Raw genomic sequence first — 17,804 nt, 5'->3', positions numbered from 1 at the left:
CGCACCCTGTCCCTCTGCGGGCGGCTCACCTTGCAGCATGCTCCGGTAGGCCGTGTCGGCGATGGCGTAGATGTGGGGTGGCATCTCGTGCCTCTTCTTGCCCTTGTACATGTCCACGATCTTCTCCGAGTAGATGGGCAGTTGCTTGTAGGGGTTGACCACCACGCAGAAGAGGCCAGAGTATGTCTGCCAAAGAGAGAACCCAAGCTTACTTGCAGCACGGGGCCGCGGGGAGAGCTTGGACACCCAGCCCGGGGGGTCCGGGCCCAGCAACGCCCACCACCGCGGGCACTTAAACACGTACTGAGCGCCTCTGTGTGCATTTGGTCACCGCATCTTCATGGCAAAACTGTGAGATGGGGAAACTGAGGCTCAGAGTCCTGGCATCACTGATAGGCTGCGGATGGGGGAAGAGAAGAACCCTGGGGTTCTGGGCCACCTCTGTTCTATCTTAGAGCTGTGTGCTTTCAGACAGTCGGGGTTCAGACCCCAGCCCCTCTCCCACACGCCGCCACTCACCTCCCCGAGCCTCCGTCTACTGGGCACTTACTGTTCCACGCACTGGGCTCTAAGCACCTCATGGGCATCTCTTCACTGAATCCTCTTATCTCCCCTGTGACCGTCACACTGTGATTTCCCTGCTGCCCATGTGGCAGATGAGGAAAACGGGGTTGGTGAGGTCATCACCAGTCCACCCAGATGGAGGGAAATTCGGAGCTAGCAAGCACGACTGTTCCAGCCCAGAGGTTACACACTCTTGCCCGTTAACAAAATACTGCCTCCTCTGTAAAGAGAAGGGACGAACACAGCTGTCCTTCAAAAGGAATGGCCCTGACACACGCCAGCACACAGACGAACCCCAAAAATGGTATACGCTGGGTAGGGAAGAAGCCAGACACAAAAGGTCGCCTAGTGTATGATTCCATGTATCCGAAACGCCCAGGACAGGCAAATCACAGAGACAGAAACACATCCCTGGTTTCCAGGGACTGGGAGGAGGGGGATGCGGAGTGACTGCTAATGGCTATGGGGGTTTCCTTTTAGGCTCATAAAAACATTCCAGGGGGGCGCCTGGGTGGCTCAGTTGGTTAAATGCCTTTGGCTCAGGTCATGATCTTGGGGTCCTGGGATCAAGCACTGCATGGAGCCTCTCCATCTGCCCCTCCCTCTGCTCATGCTCGCTCTCTTTCTCCCCCCCCAAATAAATAAATAAATAAATAAAATCTTCCCAAAAAATGTTCCAGAACTAGACAGTACTAATAATTGTACAACACTGTGGATGTGCTAAATGCCATTGAATTGTACCCTTGAAACTGGCTCAAATGGCGAATTCTAGGTTATATGGATTTTACCACAATTTTTAAAAAAATCGTTGTTCTGCCCCACCAAGTGCATAGGAGCATCTGAAAATAATCAGAATACGGAAAAGGTGTGAAGGCGCTCGGCAAACCCTACTGTGAGCCATGTGCGAGGCACTATCGTTGCTCTGGCTGTCCTTTACTAGACATCGGCTTTTCCCTGGGCTGAGGTCACAGCTCAGGCGACAGGCTCCATCCTGTCCCACAGGAACTGCTTTTCCCCAACGATACCATCAGTGCTGCCTGAGGCTCTAAGAGCCGGGAAGCAGGCCATCTCTTCACCTCCCCCTAGAAGGGATGAAAAGAGGAGCAGATGGCCCATCTCTGGGTGACACTCAGAGCAAAGCAAACACCAGAGAGGTTAAGCAACTTGACCAAAGTCACAAAGCGAGACCCTGGCAGCGCCAACCCCAGCTCGGCCCACTCCCAGGCCTGAGCACCGCCCGTGAGGCTGTTCAACCTCTGCCCGCCCCACAGAAAGAGAAACAATGCATCATTTGTTCATGCAGTCCCTCATTCATTGTGTCCTAGACACCGTGCAAGGCTCTGCGGTTAAAGAAGACGAAAAACACGAGGTTCTGACCACAAAGGAATTTCAGCCTGGGCTGCACTGATTGGAGGAGAAGCGCCCCTCCAGGGCTCAGTCTGCTAAGGGACAATGGTGTGTGATGCGCCTGGGTGAGAAGAGGACAGTATTCTTCAAAAGGTACAGGATTGGGGGGAATAATCTCCCTGGTTCTCAGCATTCCCCAAAAAAGCAGGAAATGAGGTCAACACAGACCTGTCTAAACATCCATCAGCCATTTATTGAGCACCTACTGTATACCGGGTTTGTGCTAGATGCTGGAGATAAATAAATCATTGGTGACTCCTGCCTTCTGAGAACCCACAGATTGGAGAGGGGACAAGGATATTTAAAAATAATGTCCCTAGAACAAGGATGGAGCTCAGGGAATGAGGGGAGCAAGGAAGAGAGGGCTCTAATCCACAATGGGGGTCAGTCAGGGAAACTTCCAGTGGGGAGGTGGTCCCTGCCCTGAATCTTAACAGACAAGGAGGTGTTAGCCTGCTGGGGAGGTACCGAAGGCACGGAAGGCAGGGGGGCGAGTGCGCACCCGCAGGGAAACTGCAAGCAGTTTGGTATTTCTGGATCATACAGGAGGAGACAAGCAAGGGTGAAGGGATTGGCTTCCGCAGAGGCAGGCAGGGGCCAGGACCCGCACTCAGCCTGATGGGTCTTCTGTCGGCCCGGGGGCCCCCTCCCCCATCTGACTGTCCAGTCCCCTCCCACCATCCTGCCAACACCAGTGCAAGTGCCCTGAGGGCGGAAGCACCCTCTTCCTCCTCTCCAGTCTGTACACAGGCCGTGGCATACAGTAGGTGCTCACTAAATGCTTGCCCAACAAAGACCTGAGGGGTACGTTAATTACAAAGATTCCCTGAAACAGGGCTTGCAATGCCTTCATCTCTGTGACCTAGGGCTTTGCCCTGGGCCGGCACACAGTAGGTGCTTGTAGATGTCTGCGGACCTGGTGACAAAGGCTCTGTGTCTTGTTCATCTGTGTCCTCGTCCCTAGCACGGGGCCTCCCCAGAGTAAGTGTCCAAATAACGATCAGTCGTTTGAATGAAGGTCAGCCAAGTCTTACCTCTCCTTCAGGCCTTAACTCCACTTCCAGATCCCCCTGGCTGTGCCCCCTGCCAACCGCCACACCCTTGTTAGAATATAGGTGTCATTTACAGCCCAAACCACCTTCTTACCAAGCCCTTGACCTGGAGGCAATGAAGGGCAGTGGTTAAGGGTCCAAAATCGAGGACTTGGTTTGAACCCTCATTCTGCTACTTCCTGCCTGTGTGACCCTGGACGAGTCTCTTGACCTCTCTGAGCCTATTTTCCTCCACTGAAAAACAAAGGTGTGTAATAGCAGATCCTTCATAGGCTTGCTGTGAGATAATGTTCACGAAGCATTTAACAGAGTGCGTGGTATATAGTAGGTGCTCAATAAATATTAGTGTCTCTACCCTGCTCCCTTTATTTCACAATGACAACAACTTCGCCAGCTTGGAATCTTCACGTGCACCATTGCTCCTATGTCTCCCCTCCGTCTTCTCAGAGCCATTTCCACCTCCTCTTTCAGGGCTCATCCTCAAGGTCACCCCCTGGACTGCAAGCTGCCAACGCGGTATCGCCAGCCCAGTACAGGGCCATGCACAAGGCAGACACTCAGCAAATACTTGCTGAATACAATGAATAAAAGAAAGAAGGAACGCCCCGGCTCTCCCAATTCCTTCTCCAGCTTTCTAGGAAGTATCACTTTACTCCTGTCTGCCCAGACCAGCTCCCGGGAAGCCCTTAATCCGAGCTTCCAGGCAGATCTGAATCTCTGCTCGGTTCAGCACATCTTCCCAGGGCACCGCGAGCCAAGAGGAAGAGCCGGGCAGGCAGCAGCATGCCCCACGCAGGGTGGCTGGGCTTCAGAATCCACAGGTCTGAGGTCTGCTGTTTAACCTAGGTTCATCTCTCCAGACCAAGACCCCTGCAGTGGGTGGTGTTTCTGCCTCCCTGTCCCCCACACGCCCCTCTCCAGCAGGTCAAGTTCAGAGGTTTCACTACGCCCACCTCCTGTGTCCCCGGCAGCATCTCAGGGCCACATGCCCTGAGGCCACCAGCAGGTCCCAGCCACAGGCCCAGGGTTTCCCTCTTGTGACCGTATTAGGAAGTGACTCTAGTTTTTCCCTGACACTTTATATGGTCAGCCACAGAGCCCTGAGCTGGAGATCGCTCCCACGGCCTCCTCCTCGCAGGCACCAGCGGGCGAAGGTGGAAGGAACGCAGGCTTTAAGTCACACAGCCCAGGGCAGAACCTTAGCTTGGCCCTCCTCCATGACCTGCGTGATTTGTGGGAGTGGCCAAACCACTGAGCCTCTTCTTCTGCATCTATAAAATGATGGCAAGGGGCACCTGGGTGGCTCAGTGGGTGAAGTATCTGCCTTTGGCTCAGGTCATGATCTCAGGGTCCTGGGATCAAGTCCCATGTAAGACTCTGTGCTCAGCAGGGAGTCGGCTTGTCCCTCTGCCCCGCTCCTGGTTTATGTGCACACGCTCTTTCAAATAAATAAATAAAATCTTTTTAAAAAATGATGGAGAGATGTACCTTCTTTACCAGGTTGTAGTGCGATGTCATGGCTTTCGGAACATCCTATCCTAAAGACAGAGTCCACCAAGAATGCAATTTACTTTAGCCTTAATTTTAAAGGTAAAAAAGACTAGAAACAACCTAAATACCCATCAATGGGGGAGCAGCTTAGTAATTACACACACTGCATTAAAAAGAGTACATTAGGGGCGCCTGGGTGGCTTAGTCGGTTAAACGTCTGCCTTCGGCTCAGGTCATGATCCCAGGGTCCTGGGACTGAGTCCCGCATCTGGCTCCCTGCTCAGCAGAGTGCCTGCTTCTCCCTCTCCTTCTGCCCCTCACCCCAGCTCATGCTCTCTCTTGCTCTACTCTCTCTCAAGTAAAAAATTTTTTAAAAAGAGTACATTTAGGGGCGCCTGGGTGGCACAGCGGTTAAGTGCCTGCCTTCGGCCCAGGGCGTGATCCCGGCGTTATGGGATCAAGCCCCACATCAGGCTCCTCTGCTATGAGCCTGCTTCTTCCTCTCCTACTCCCCATGCTTGTGTTCCCTCTCTCCCTGGCTGTCTCTATCTCTGTAGAATGAATAAATAAAATCTTTAAAAAAAAAAAAAGAGTACATTTATACATGTATATACATGCATATATATACAAATATGCATATGTTTGCCTGTATAGGTATAAAATATTTCTGGAAACCTATGTAAGACACATGCTCACGCCTTCTCTATGGAAGGGAACGGGAAGATGAGGAATGGGGATGAAAGGACAAAATTTTGAACATCCTGATATACTATTTAATATTTGCCTGTATTACCTATTCAAAACAACGTTTTATATCTGGCCAGATAGTTAATAACAAATACAAGAAGAAGCCACAAGACATGATGTATGCTTCTTATTTTCAAATATTTTCTTGTGGTCTTTGCATGGACAGCCTTGTGTTACTGAAAACCTTCTTTGGAGGAATAACAATTTGAAAGATCTAAACAGTGAGGTCACGGGGCTCAATATCGGGCAGCTGGCAGCTGTGTTTTCTACCTTCCGAGACCCGGAGCGGTTATATATACTTTTTTTCTACCCTCCAGGACCCTCTGGCGCTCAGGAGGCCTCTGCTCAGAGCCCATTCTCAGCATCCCTGGGCAGATATTCCTTCAGGTCCCTGGGCCAAGTGTCTAAGACAAAAAATATGGTCACCCGCTCAGGTTTGGAAGGAAGGCCTCTCCTTACCCCCCCAGTCTTCTCAGAACAGTGAACTCAGAATGAGGAAAAGATTCTTTGGGGTTCATGGGTGGGGAATTTGGGCCAGGAAACCCAATAAATAGGAGAGTCCATCTACCTTTGCTCTGGATCATGCTCCTAACCCCAGGGCCTTGGCACGGCAATGGAAAGTCCCACTGTTGACGGGGATCAAGCAGGTTAGAGATGAGTGAAGTGGGCCAGGTCTGAAGAAAAAGCAGGTGTAGTAACAACAACCAACAACACTCAGCCCCAGGATCTGGGAGACAAAAGGGAGCAGTGAGACCTATGGAGAAACTGCCCATACCCCGTCTAACAGGATGGTAACCTAACAACCTGGGCCCAGGGGTAGGTACCAGCTCTGCTTTTCCAAGCAATGCCAGAAACTGAGATTTTCTTGTCTTTTCTTGTCTTTTTTGGGGGGGCATGGATAGGGAGAAGTGATATGTCAAATTAACTCAATTTTAAAAAAATCACTCACTCTGGGCTAACAGCTAACAACTTAGTAGGTACTCAAGACATCCTAATTACAAAGTTGGACTTCTTCCTTCTGTGCACTTAAAGGCTGCCCAGCTCCAATCTAATGGCACCCGGGGCACCATCCCCACCTGCCCCAGCCCACAGCCATCACTCCAGCTCAAGGGTCCAGTTACCCCAGGGCCCTTTACCACCCACAGGTAGTCAATCACTCCGGTCCTGGAGGCAAACGAACCTCGCCTGGATCCCAGCTCTGCCCACTTACACCAGTAGGACTGAGCACAGCTGAGCCTCAGGGCCCTGGTCTCTGAAATGGGGTAACAGCCTCCGTCTCATAGGATCCTTGGAAGGATTAAATGAGCAGCTGTTCAAAGCGCTGGTCCCAGGGCCAGCTTTTCAGGGTTCAAGACCCAGCTGTTGCTCATCAAGTTACGTAAGTTTTCCAAGCCCCACTTTATCTGCAAAAATGAGACTGAAAAACAGTGTCTCTCTCTTACACAAAGAGAAGAACAGTAGTCGCCATACTAATGTCTTGGTGGGAGCTCATAACCCAGGAGTTTTAAATGAACAGCAGTTACCATCACTGTTGTGGGGCTACGGAAGCTCCTTTGAGAGTCTAATGAAATCGAAGACCCCTGCCCAGAAAAAAATGTACGTATACCCGAACTTGTCCTTAAATCCTTGGAGGCTGACAAACTCCTCAGTGCCCATTTGTGGGCACTGAGTATAGAACACGTTTAGGGGGGAAAAACACGTTTTTTGGTGAGAACACTTAACACAGTTGTGGTCTACCCTCTTAACCACTTTTTAAGTGTACCATACGGTACTGTTAACTGTAGCCACAAATCTCTGGAACATACTCATCTGCACGACCGAAACTCTGTAGCTGTTGGACACCTTCCTATTTCCCTCTCCCCCAGCTCCGAACGCCCGCACCCCACCCCCCCTACCCCCCAGCCACCATTCCACGCTCTGATTCTGAGAATGACGATTTTCAATGCCTCCCGTGAGCGGAACCTGGATGGTTCGTCCTTCTGTGCCAGCCCTATTTCACTCAGTATCTTGTCTCCCGGCTTCACCGATGTGGTCACCAATGGCAAGATTTCCTTTCTTAAGGCTGAATGATGGTCTATTGTATGGACACATCACATTTTCGTTATCCATTCCACATGTTGGAATCTAGGTCCTTTATTTGCATCTGGCTCAAGTGAGTCTTATCTTCCTTCCTATCCTCCCTTCATTAGAAAGCAGCCTCAGGGCAAGGGCTGGGTGTTGTACTCTCAGCGGGAGAGCCTGGAGCAGTCTACTGGACAGGCAGAGTCTGGCCCAGGTCCCTTCCCAGGCAAGTCACGTCAGCTCTCTGCCTGGGACAGGTCACGTGTAGGGTGGGAGATCTGCTTTGCTCTCAACGGTGGTGTAAAGGACAAAATGGGGCGGGAAGAATTTAGGACGGTACCCAGTATAGGCAAGGCCCACACTTTATTGAGTGTCCGCTGCCTGAAACCCTTGTCTCATCCCCCCGCCAAACAGTAAGGATGGAGCCAACTGCTGAGTGCTGGTGCTAAGATCCTGGCAGAGAGAACCCAGCGTCCAGAAGGGCAGAGAAGTGTGGACGGGGACTCAGAGTCACACACGTGTGCCATGTGTGCCATAAACAGGTAAGGCAAGAACCTGCATTTCAAGGATAAGGACACAGGACCCAGTGGCATCCACAGACTCTTCTAGAACCAAGAGGACAAGGGTCTTCATCTGAGTTGCACTTTGCAGAATGGAGGGGGAAGTTCTCTTCATTAGCAAAGGCGAAATCGGGCACCCTGGCTGCCTCAGCGTCACCTGCCACCGACCTGTGTCTCCCAAGGTCATGTACCGTGCTTCCCTTCCCCCACTTCCTTCTCTATCTCCTCCATCATGGACAACAGGTTCTATTCAAGTGATTAAACTGACCAGAAAGGAACGAGATCCGAGTAGGCACAGGGTCACAAGGCTGAAAGGCTTTTCTTCTAATCTGTCTAGAGAAGCACAGCAGGAATTTGAAGCTTTGATTCATTTTTTAATCTGCTGTCAGATTAGATATTCTGGGTCTCGGGACCTTCATATGCCCTTCATTTTTTTTTTTTTTTCTGATTTCTATTTGGGGCTCAAATGCTATGTGAGAGGACAGCAGGTGAGATTTATACACAGGCCCGTCCTTGACCTCTCCGAGGGAGAGAACACATCTGAGATGGGAGGCCTGGAAGAGCTCCATCTCCCTCCCAGCTCCCTGCAGCCTGGCCTCCTTAGAAGAGCCGGTCCTCTGCAGACAGCTCCAAGTCCATAGGATTTCCATGCAAGGAGTGCCTCAGACAAAGGGGACTTTCCCTGCGTAGTTAGGGAAGTTAAGGATAGGCTTTAGCTCTCTGAGATCAGCTTGCTCACCTGTGAAATGGGACAGTATACTTATTCCATGGGCATTGTGTCGATTACATGAGGTAAGATGTGTCAAGGTACACGACAGGGGCTAGAGGAGGTATTCGATAATTTCAGGTTGCTCCCCTGTTCCCTCTTGGCTCTTAAAAAAAGCTACTGTTGGGACGCCTGGGTGACTCAGTCGGTTAAGCGTCTGCCTTCAGCTCAGGTCGTGATCCCAGAGTCCTGGGATCAAGTCCCACATCAGGCTCCTTGTTCAGCGGGGAGCCTGCTTCTCCCTCTGCCTGCAGTTCCCCTGCTTGTGCTCGCTCTGTCTGACAAATAAATAAATAAAATCTTAAAAAAAATAAAAGCGACTCTTAGGCCCTCTGAACTATCCATATGAAGAATGGGTAATCAGTTATGATCCCTCCACAGGATAGATGACAATAGCCGCTGAAGGGCATGGTGGGGGGTTATAATGGAAATGTGGGAATGCTCAGCGATGACTCATAGACAGAAAAAAAGAGCGAGCCAGCTATGTGCGCAGACTTGTAAATATGTAAACATCCACCATTCTCACAAAGCAAGAGCCCAAGAACGCACCATTTTATCAGCTGTTACCTTTGGGGGAGGAATGATTTTTTTGTGTTTGCTGTGCTTTTCTGAATTTGCCAAACCTTCTGTAATAAACGTGACTTATTTTCCTAATTAGGAAATAAAATCTGCAGAGCATTTTTATAGATGACAAGGGATTTTTTTTTTTTTTTGGTAATTTTCACGTGGCAACACTGAAGGGGCTGAGCCAGAGGGTTTAAGGATGGAAGGGAGGGACCGTTTTCACAAATTTGCAAAGGATGCCAGAAAAAAGACCAAAACAACGACATAACCAGTAGTAACACCAGCATTCTGAGAGCTGACCATGTGCCCAGAGGCGTGCCAAGTGCTTTCTTTTGAGAGTAACCCACTCTGTGAGGTTGGTACTAATCTTCTGCTCACTTCACAGAGAAGACAAAGAAATTTCAGAGAAATTAGGTAACTCGCCCGTGGGATTAGCACACCCTTTCTGAGGGGCAAATAGACAAAGGCTGAGCTGGAGGACCCCCTCGCCAGCAGCTTGATACCAGGGGGCCACCTGTGTCCCTCTTGTTCTGGGGAGTTGGTCCAAACCCACAAGGAACCTGTGCACCCCAAGTCACATCGTCACCCTCAGAGCCTCCAGCAGCGATGCTAGTGTCCTATCCGGTACTGCCCAGTACGGCCGCCATTAGCCTCACGGGCTGGTGAGCACTTGACATTGGCCGGTGTAACCGAAGAAACGAATTTTGATTTCTAATTCGCTTACGTCTAAATGTCATTAGCCACATGTGGCCGGTGGCCACCATCGTGGACAGTGCAGCTCTGCTCTGCACAGGAGACCCAGAGGCATCCCGGCTCCAATCGAGGAATTCCCATTTGCAACCGGGAAGACCTCCACAAAGCCTAGCCAGATCCTCCTGTCTCCTCCCCAGCTGGCTGCCCAGGGGATCCAGCCTTCCCAAGAGATTATGAGCCCCTCTTTATTTCCAAGATGAAGGAAGAGCAGAAACGACTTCAGGGAAGTCTACTAAGCACCTACCAGGCACCTTGGCACTCTGCATAGACAATCACATGGCATCTTTGCTCCTCCTTTGTGTGGGGGAGGGTGGTTATTCCCATTTCACGAATAGCAACACTGAGGCTTCAGTAGGTGAAAGGGTTTGTTCGATGCCACAGAACTAGGTGGGGCAGCACTGAGGTGTGAACCAAGTTGGAATGATTCTATCTCACCACGTGGCCTCCCTCAGTTGAAACGTTCATCCTCCCAACCTGTATCCCAAACACATCTCGAAAGTTCTTCCTTCCCTTAGGGGTGCTGGAGGCCTCGGAGAAGTGCCTGGCTGTCCCCCCAGATACTCACGTAGATGAGTCCTGAGAAGTATCTCTCCCTTAGGTTGTGCAGTACAGAGGCTTCGTTGAGGCACGTCAGCTCGGCCATGTCCTCCACCTTGGAGAATTTGGGTGGGTTCATCTTCTGGATGTCATCTTTGCCAACCGTGACCTTCTTGCCGTTCTCCACCAGCTCGACAATCACCTCATCGCCTTTCTCCTCCTTGATGCTGGCGGCCTCGAAGCCTTGCTTCTCTGAAGGGACCCAAACCAGCTTCTTGGCAGCCCAGTCAGCCTGGGCCACTGGGCTGTTGACGAAGTTTTTGTCCACAAAGAGGAACTTCTCATCATCACTGAGCTGGCTCTTCTGTGCCATGGTGCCTGGTTGGTCCCCTGTGGAATAAAGGGACAGCATCAGCATCCAGCCAGAACAGAGCCCTACAGACAGTCGAATCCCTCACCTCCCATGCCTAGGAATGAAGTCTGCAGAAATATTCCACAAAGTACAGGGATGTTCCCTGCAGTATTGTTTATGTGGTCAAAGAATGGAAACAACCCAAAGCCCCTCAGGAAAGGATCTGCATCATTGCCTATTGTCCATCATCATGGTACTGGAGACATAAACCATGGTATTTTCACACAACAAAATGCCAAGGGTTATGAAGCAAGAGTAAGATCTACGTGCGTTGACATAGGAAGATATCCAAGTCTTGTTGTTTACCGAAAAAATAAAACAGGAGCGATCTTCAAACAGTTAAACACAGAGTTATCATGTGATCATGAACAATGCCGTTCCTAGGCATGAACCCCAAAGAAATGAAAATACACATCCCCAGAAAAACTTGAAGTGAATGTTCATGGAAGTGTTACTCACAATGGCTAAAATGTGGAAATAACTGAAGTGTCCATGAACAGAGGGAATGAGTAAATAAAATGTGGTCTCTCCATACAATGGAATATTATCCAGCCTGAAAAAGGAACAAAGTACGGATACATGCTACGGCATGAATGAATCCCAATAAAATTGTGCCAGGTGAAAGAATCCAGTCACAAAGGGCCACATACTGTATGATCCCATTTACATAAAACGTCCAGAACACACAGATCCATAGAGATTAAAGTAGATGAGTGGTTGCCGGAGGCGGAGGGGTGACAGCTGAGAAGGGTATAGGGCTTCTTTTTGGAAGTAATGGAAATGTTCTAGAATTTATTGTAGCTGTAGATGCATAGCTTTGTGAATATGCAGAAAAAACATTTAACTGTACGATTTAAATGAGTGAATTGTATAGCATGTGAATTATAGGTCAATAAAACTTTTAAAAAAATAGAAAGGAGAACGTAAACAGTAGGTATAATGCCCCCTTTTTATTTTAAAATATTTAGAATAATTTAAATTTTTAAATAAAATAAATATTTTATTTTATTATTTATATATTTATTATGTATATTTATTTCTAAATATTTCTAAATATTTCAAATAAAAAAATTTAGAAAAAAGGCAAAAAATTGGAGAAATACCCACTTGAATACATTTATGACGGGATATTTCTTTCTTTCTTTTTCTTTTTTTTTTGGAGAGAGCACAAGTGGGGGTTTGAGGGGGGGAGGGAAAGAGGGAGAGAGGAAGAAGATTCCAAGTAGACTCTCTGCTGAGTGCAGAGCCTGACACGAGGCTTGATCTCATGACCCTGAGATCATGACCTGAGCAGAAATGAAGAGTTGGATGCTTAACCGACTGTGCCACCCAGGCAACCCTAGGGATTTTTGCTTTCTATCATTTTTCCCCCAATCTTTTTATTGCAGTAAAAGATACATAAAATTTGCTCTCGACCATTTGTAAGTGTATAGTTCGGTGGCATTAGGTGCATCCATATGTTGTGCGACAATCACCACCATTCACCTTGAGAACTTTTTACATCCTACAGAACCGAAACTCTGACTCCATTAAACACTAACTCCCCACTCCCCTTCCCCCAACGCGGGGCGCCCACCCTCTACTTTCTGCCTCTATGAACCTGACTGCTCTAAGTACCCATACAAGTGGTATCGTATTGTATTTGTCTTTTTGTGACTAGCTTGTTCTGTTAGCATCGTGTCCTCAAGATTCATCCAGGCTGTCAAATGTGTCAGAATCTCCTTCTTCTTCAAGGCTGAATAATATTCCACCGTACGTATATACCACATTTTGCGTACCCCTTCATTTGCTGATAGATACCTGAGTTGCGTCCGTGTTTTAGCTACTGTGAGTAATGCTACTATGAACAGGGATATACTTTCAATTATCTATTTTTTATCATATTTGTAGTTTTATAATTTTTGTCAAATTTATGATCAACAAATATATATATATATATATATATATATATATTTTTTTTTATGAAGACCTTCAAATGGCCGATGCACATGAGAAAAAGATGCTCAACCTCACCAGTAAATGAGTTAAAGCAATGAGATGTTGATTTTCCCCTATCAGCTTGGCTGAGATGAAAACTATTGGTCATAATCAGTGTTGTCGAGTTGTAGGGGGTGGGCCTCAGCACACACCACACTTATGGATGGAAAACCTTAAAATCTATGCAAATGCTTGACCTGCAAGTGCATTTTTTTTTAAAGATTTTATTTACTTGAGAGAGAGAAAGAGAGCACAAGCAGGGTGAGGGGCTGAGGGAGAAGGACAAGCAGACACCCCACCCCAGGAGCCTGATGCGGCCCTCAATCCCAGGACCCCAAGATCATCAGCTGAACTGAAATCAGATGCTTAACCAACTGAGCCACCCAGGCGCTCCCTGTATTTGCATTTCTAGGAATTTAGCCTAAGGAAACAGACAAGGGCTGGCAGACGCATCACAATGTGGGTTGCAATGCTATGTGGAACAGCAAATCTACAAGCCATCTAGATGGCTTTCAGTGATACCTTCTTAACTGGGACATCCATTCATTAGAATGGGGTAATTCCCCTGAATTTTCACGGTGTGAACTTTTCTTTATGCGAAAATGTCTCCCTTTTCTTTTAACATATTTATCAAAGGGTCATTTACATGCCATAAAATCATTTCATTTGTAAATGTACAATTCAATGAGTTTTAGCAAATTTACGGAGTTGTCCAAGTATCTCTACGACAAAATTTGGAATGTTCCCATCACCCCAAAAAGGGTTCCTTTGTGCTGGTCTGCATCATTCCAACCCCACTGGCACCCACTAATCTATTGTCTGTCTCTATAGGTTCCTCTTTTCTAGACATTTCATATAAAGGGAATCATACTACATGCAAAGATACTTACAATGTATTTCTTTTTTTTTTTTTTTTAAAGATTTTATTTATTTATTTGACAGAGAGAGAGACAGCCAGCGAGAGAGGGAACATAGGTAGGGGGAGTGGGAGAGGAAGAGGCAGGCTCCCAGCAGAGGAGCCGGATGTGGGGCTGGATCCCAGGACTCCGGGATCACGCCCTGAGCCGAAGGTAGACACTTAATGACTAAGGCACCCAGGCACTCCTTATGATGTATTTCTAAATTACAATTATGTATAAATAGAATGCTCAGGGAAAACAAATAGACAAATCTTAAAAGCATTATGCTAGACCAAAGAAGCCAGACCCAAAAGGCTCTATTACTTCACTGATATGCAAGTCTAGAAAAGGCAAAACCATCAGGACAGAAAGCAGATCAGTAATGAGCTGCTAGGGGCAGAGAGGGGAACTGACCACTGAGAGGCACAAAGGAACCTTCAGGGTGATGAAATGTTCTATATTCTGATTATGGTGGTTATACAACCATACACATTCATCGAAACCCACTGGGCTGTACACTTAAAAGCCAATGAATTTTTTAAAAATTGCTGAGTTTTACTGTATGTAGATGATACCTCAATAAAGCTGATTGAAATATTTAGAACAAAATCTTTCTTGTAATTTTATATGTATATACATTTTTTTTCTTTTTTAGATTTTTATGTATTTATTTGAGAGAGAGAGAATGAGAGAGAGAGAGAGAGAGCATGAGGGGGGGAGGGTCAGAGGGAGAAGCAGACTCCCCACTGAGCAGGGAGCCCTGATGTAGGACTTGATCCCAGGACTCCAGGATCATGACCTGAGACGAAGGCAGTTGCTTAACCAACTGAGCCACCAAGCACCCTATATATACATTTTTAAAAGTCTAGAAAATGGGTGCCTGGCTGGCTCAGTCAGTGGAGCATGTGACTCTTGATCTTGGGGTTGTGAGTTTGAGCCCCATGTTGGGTGTAGAGATTTTTTTTTAAAGTCTAGAACACTATATATTAAAATATTACACTTGGTTCTATCTGGTCCAATACAAGTGAGTTTGAACATCCGTAAGAAAAGTAACTATAACGGGCGCCTGGGTGGCTCAGTTGGTTAAGCATCTATGTTCGGCGGAGGTCATGATCTCCAGGTCCTGGGATGGAGGACAGCATCAGGCTCCCTGCTCAGCGGGGAGTCTGCTTCTCCCTCCCCTTCTGCCCCACCCCCGCTTGTGCGCGGGCATGCTCTCTCTCAAATAAATAAATAAAATCTTAAAAAAAAAGAAAAAGAAGTATGAGAATGGAAAGAGGAGTATGTTAAACCCATGAGGCACGATGATTAACATAAATTTCAAAGGCCATCCCTGTAAGATGCTGGGCAACCCAGACATTGTTTTGAAAACAGGTAACGATGAGCGGAGGGGAAGCAAAACATTGATTCTGCCTTCCGATACAGATCATTCCTCAAGGTCACTAAGTAATTGGCAGAGAAAAGGCTTTATGTAAAATTTTAAGTCATTAAATGTCCTCTCAACCGGAGGAGCCCATGAGAGACAGTCTTCATCCTACTGTCTAGATGTGTCCATGAGGCCGGTGCTGAGACTCCAGGCTCTGTCTGGTCAGCCTGGCAGCCTGTTCCAGACCAGACCTGCAGGAGCTTGCCTCTGCCCCGAAACATGTGCTGCCAGCTGGCTCCCCCCACCTGCCCCATCTCTCCTCCCCCACCCACTGCTGCGGTGCCCCCAGGAACTGAGGCGCAGGCTGAGCTAGGATGGGTGGTCACCAGGACACACTGTGTGGTTGCCAACCCTACTTCAGCAGCGAAGAATTCACAACTCCTTTGAACCCACGCTTGGACCCCAAATCCCATGGAGACAGAGTAGCCCCACATCCCAGGAATGGGCAACTCGTGAGACGCAGACTTTGCAAAGCAAAATACAGCCACTTCTCTCTTTTCTGAGTGAAAATAACAATAAGAAAAGCCAGAAACTGATATGTTCAGAGAGGGCGGTTATTTCTTCCAAGAGTCCTGATCTAGCAGCTCGTTTTTAAAAAATATTTATTTATTTTAGAAAGAGAGCGCACGCAAGAACATACAAGCAGGGGGAGGGGCAGAAGGAGAGGGAGGGAATCTCAAGCAGGTTCCAACTCCCTGCTGAGTGCGGAGCCCAACTCAGGGGTCAGTCAGACCCCGACCTGAGCCGAAATCAAATGTTGGCTGCTTACCCAACTGAGCCACCCAGGCACCCCTCTAATTGTGCATTTTTAAGAAGATTGAAAAATGAGCAAATTATTCCCTAAACCTGAATAATCACTTCGTCACTCAAAAAAGTGAAATAAGGAATTGCACACAAACTTGAGTTTAACGACCACATTTCCCGCATTCCTGCACATTTCCTGCATCCCTCCCGCAACCTCACTTTTAACTGTTGTGAAAGAACACTCCCTCTACTTGGAAGAATTTCAGTTAACAAATGTAGAACAAACAACAAAACTAGAATGTAGCGGTTCCAGAACCCCTAATAAAATAATGGGCCCTGACAGTGACCATCGGTAGTTGCTAAAACCATGAGACCAGGGGCTTGCACACATCCCCGTGCACCAGCCTGCCCTGGGGGGTTGTGAAGTCACAGATGCCTGGGTCCATCCCAGAGCTTCTGAATCAGCAGGGCTGGGATGAGCCCCAGGGTCTGCATTTCTAACAAGTTCCCGGGTGACGCTGAGGATGTGGGTCTGGGTCCACACTTCCCGATCCACAGTGTTAGATGAGAAGTGGATGGAGAGCTTTACCCTGCGTGCATCAGGATGAGGTCACCCATTATGCTCATTAACCTTAATATTGCAATAAAGAGTCAATCAGATGTGATGTGCTTCCAGATGGGGACCCATACAAAGTGCCACTAGCATCAAGGAAATATTCTTCCAGAAAGGAAAAGGGGAGGGCGGGGGGCGGGGGCTCAAAGCTGACAAAGCCTCTGGGTCTAATATTCAGGAAATGAAGGGCACAGGGAACACGGTGAACCCTGTTAAGGCAGGGGGGCGGGGGGGGGCGGGGTTGTAACAAAGTCCACAGGTGGGATGGCATAGGACAAATGACTCCATTCCTTTAACAAAGCACAGAAAAAGAAGAACCTGTGAACTAGAAGGGGCTTCGAGACCCAGAGGAAAAACAGTAGGTGAAGATCCATGAAGACCAGCAGGTTTGATCATTACCAAAGGGGAGTGGCAGGTGCCAGGGGGGTGTGTCCTAGCATTCTCTCTATTCGTGCATACACTGGAATATTTTCACAGTGAAAAAGTCCAACAGAGACAATAAGACAAACATGGAGGGAGGGAGGGAAAGAACCCCCTTCTCCCCCTAACACACACATACGAGGCCAAATTAGAAATAAGGGCACATTTTGCATTTTTAAAAAGCCACCCCTTGCATGGAAAGCTTTGCAAAATTGAAGGCAATTGTGAGAAAAAACGAAATTCCAACAACCCCTCCAAAAACATAGGAGATGATCAAGAAAATCTGAGCATCAACTTGATATCCTTTATATTAGGGAATTTGTTGACTTTTTCGCAGCGATAATGGTACTATGATTTCATCTATTTAGTGTCCTTTCCTGGGGCACCTGGCTGGCTCAGTGGGAGGAGCAAGAGACCCTTGGGGTTGTGAGTTTGAGCTGCATGTTTGGTATAGAGATGACTTTCAATGACTAAACTTTTAAAGAGCATTTAGAGTCCCTTCCTTTCTGAGACCATGGGAATTAGTTGTAGCTGAACTGAAAAACCTGGGGTTTAGGGGTGGGGTGCCTGCAAATGGGCTCTGTTGTTCTGTTGACTTCTGCACGTTCGAGGTTTTTCCTTAAAAGGAAAAATATTACTACATAAAATCTGTACAATTCTCGTCTATGTGTAAGCAATGTCGGTATCACACCATCTCCTATTTGGCCTGTACGTCACCCCTGGGGCTAAGTTTTCTGAATACCCGCAGTGATAGTTAACGCTCACAGACCCCGTACAGGTGCTGGGCTGAACGGCTCACATGCAGGACCAT

General features: G+C 47.9%; 1 protein-coding gene across 4 annotated transcripts in view; it reads right to left on the bottom strand.

The window, feature by feature from the left end:
• The window catches only part of MYH11 (myosin heavy chain 11), a 114,251-nt gene that overhangs the window by 86,816 nt on the left and 9,631 nt on the right, over positions 1-17,804 (bottom strand). For all 4 annotated transcript variants that reach the window (XR_015727877.1, XM_045776042.2, XM_045776040.2 and 1 more), the window contains exons 2-3: positions 10,531-10,892; positions 30-186 (exon numbers count right to left, since the gene is read on the bottom strand). Coding sequence is in view for 3 of the 4 variants with exons in the window: in XM_045776042.2 (XP_045631998.1) it covers positions 30-186; positions 10,531-10,875 (502 nt within the window). In the remaining variant the exon portion in view is untranslated. The remainder of the gene's footprint in view (positions 1-29; positions 187-10,530; positions 10,893-17,804) is intronic.

Source organism: Ursus americanus, chromosome 2 (genome assembly GCF_024610735.1).
Source record: "Ursus americanus isolate L20-20 chromosome 2, mUrsAme1.1.p, whole genome shotgun sequence".
NCBI classification, from domain to species: Eukaryota; Metazoa; Chordata; class Mammalia; order Carnivora; family Ursidae; genus Ursus; species Ursus americanus.
The sequence above is the reverse complement of the archived record's forward strand: the minus strand, read 5'-3'. Positions and strand labels throughout refer to the sequence as shown.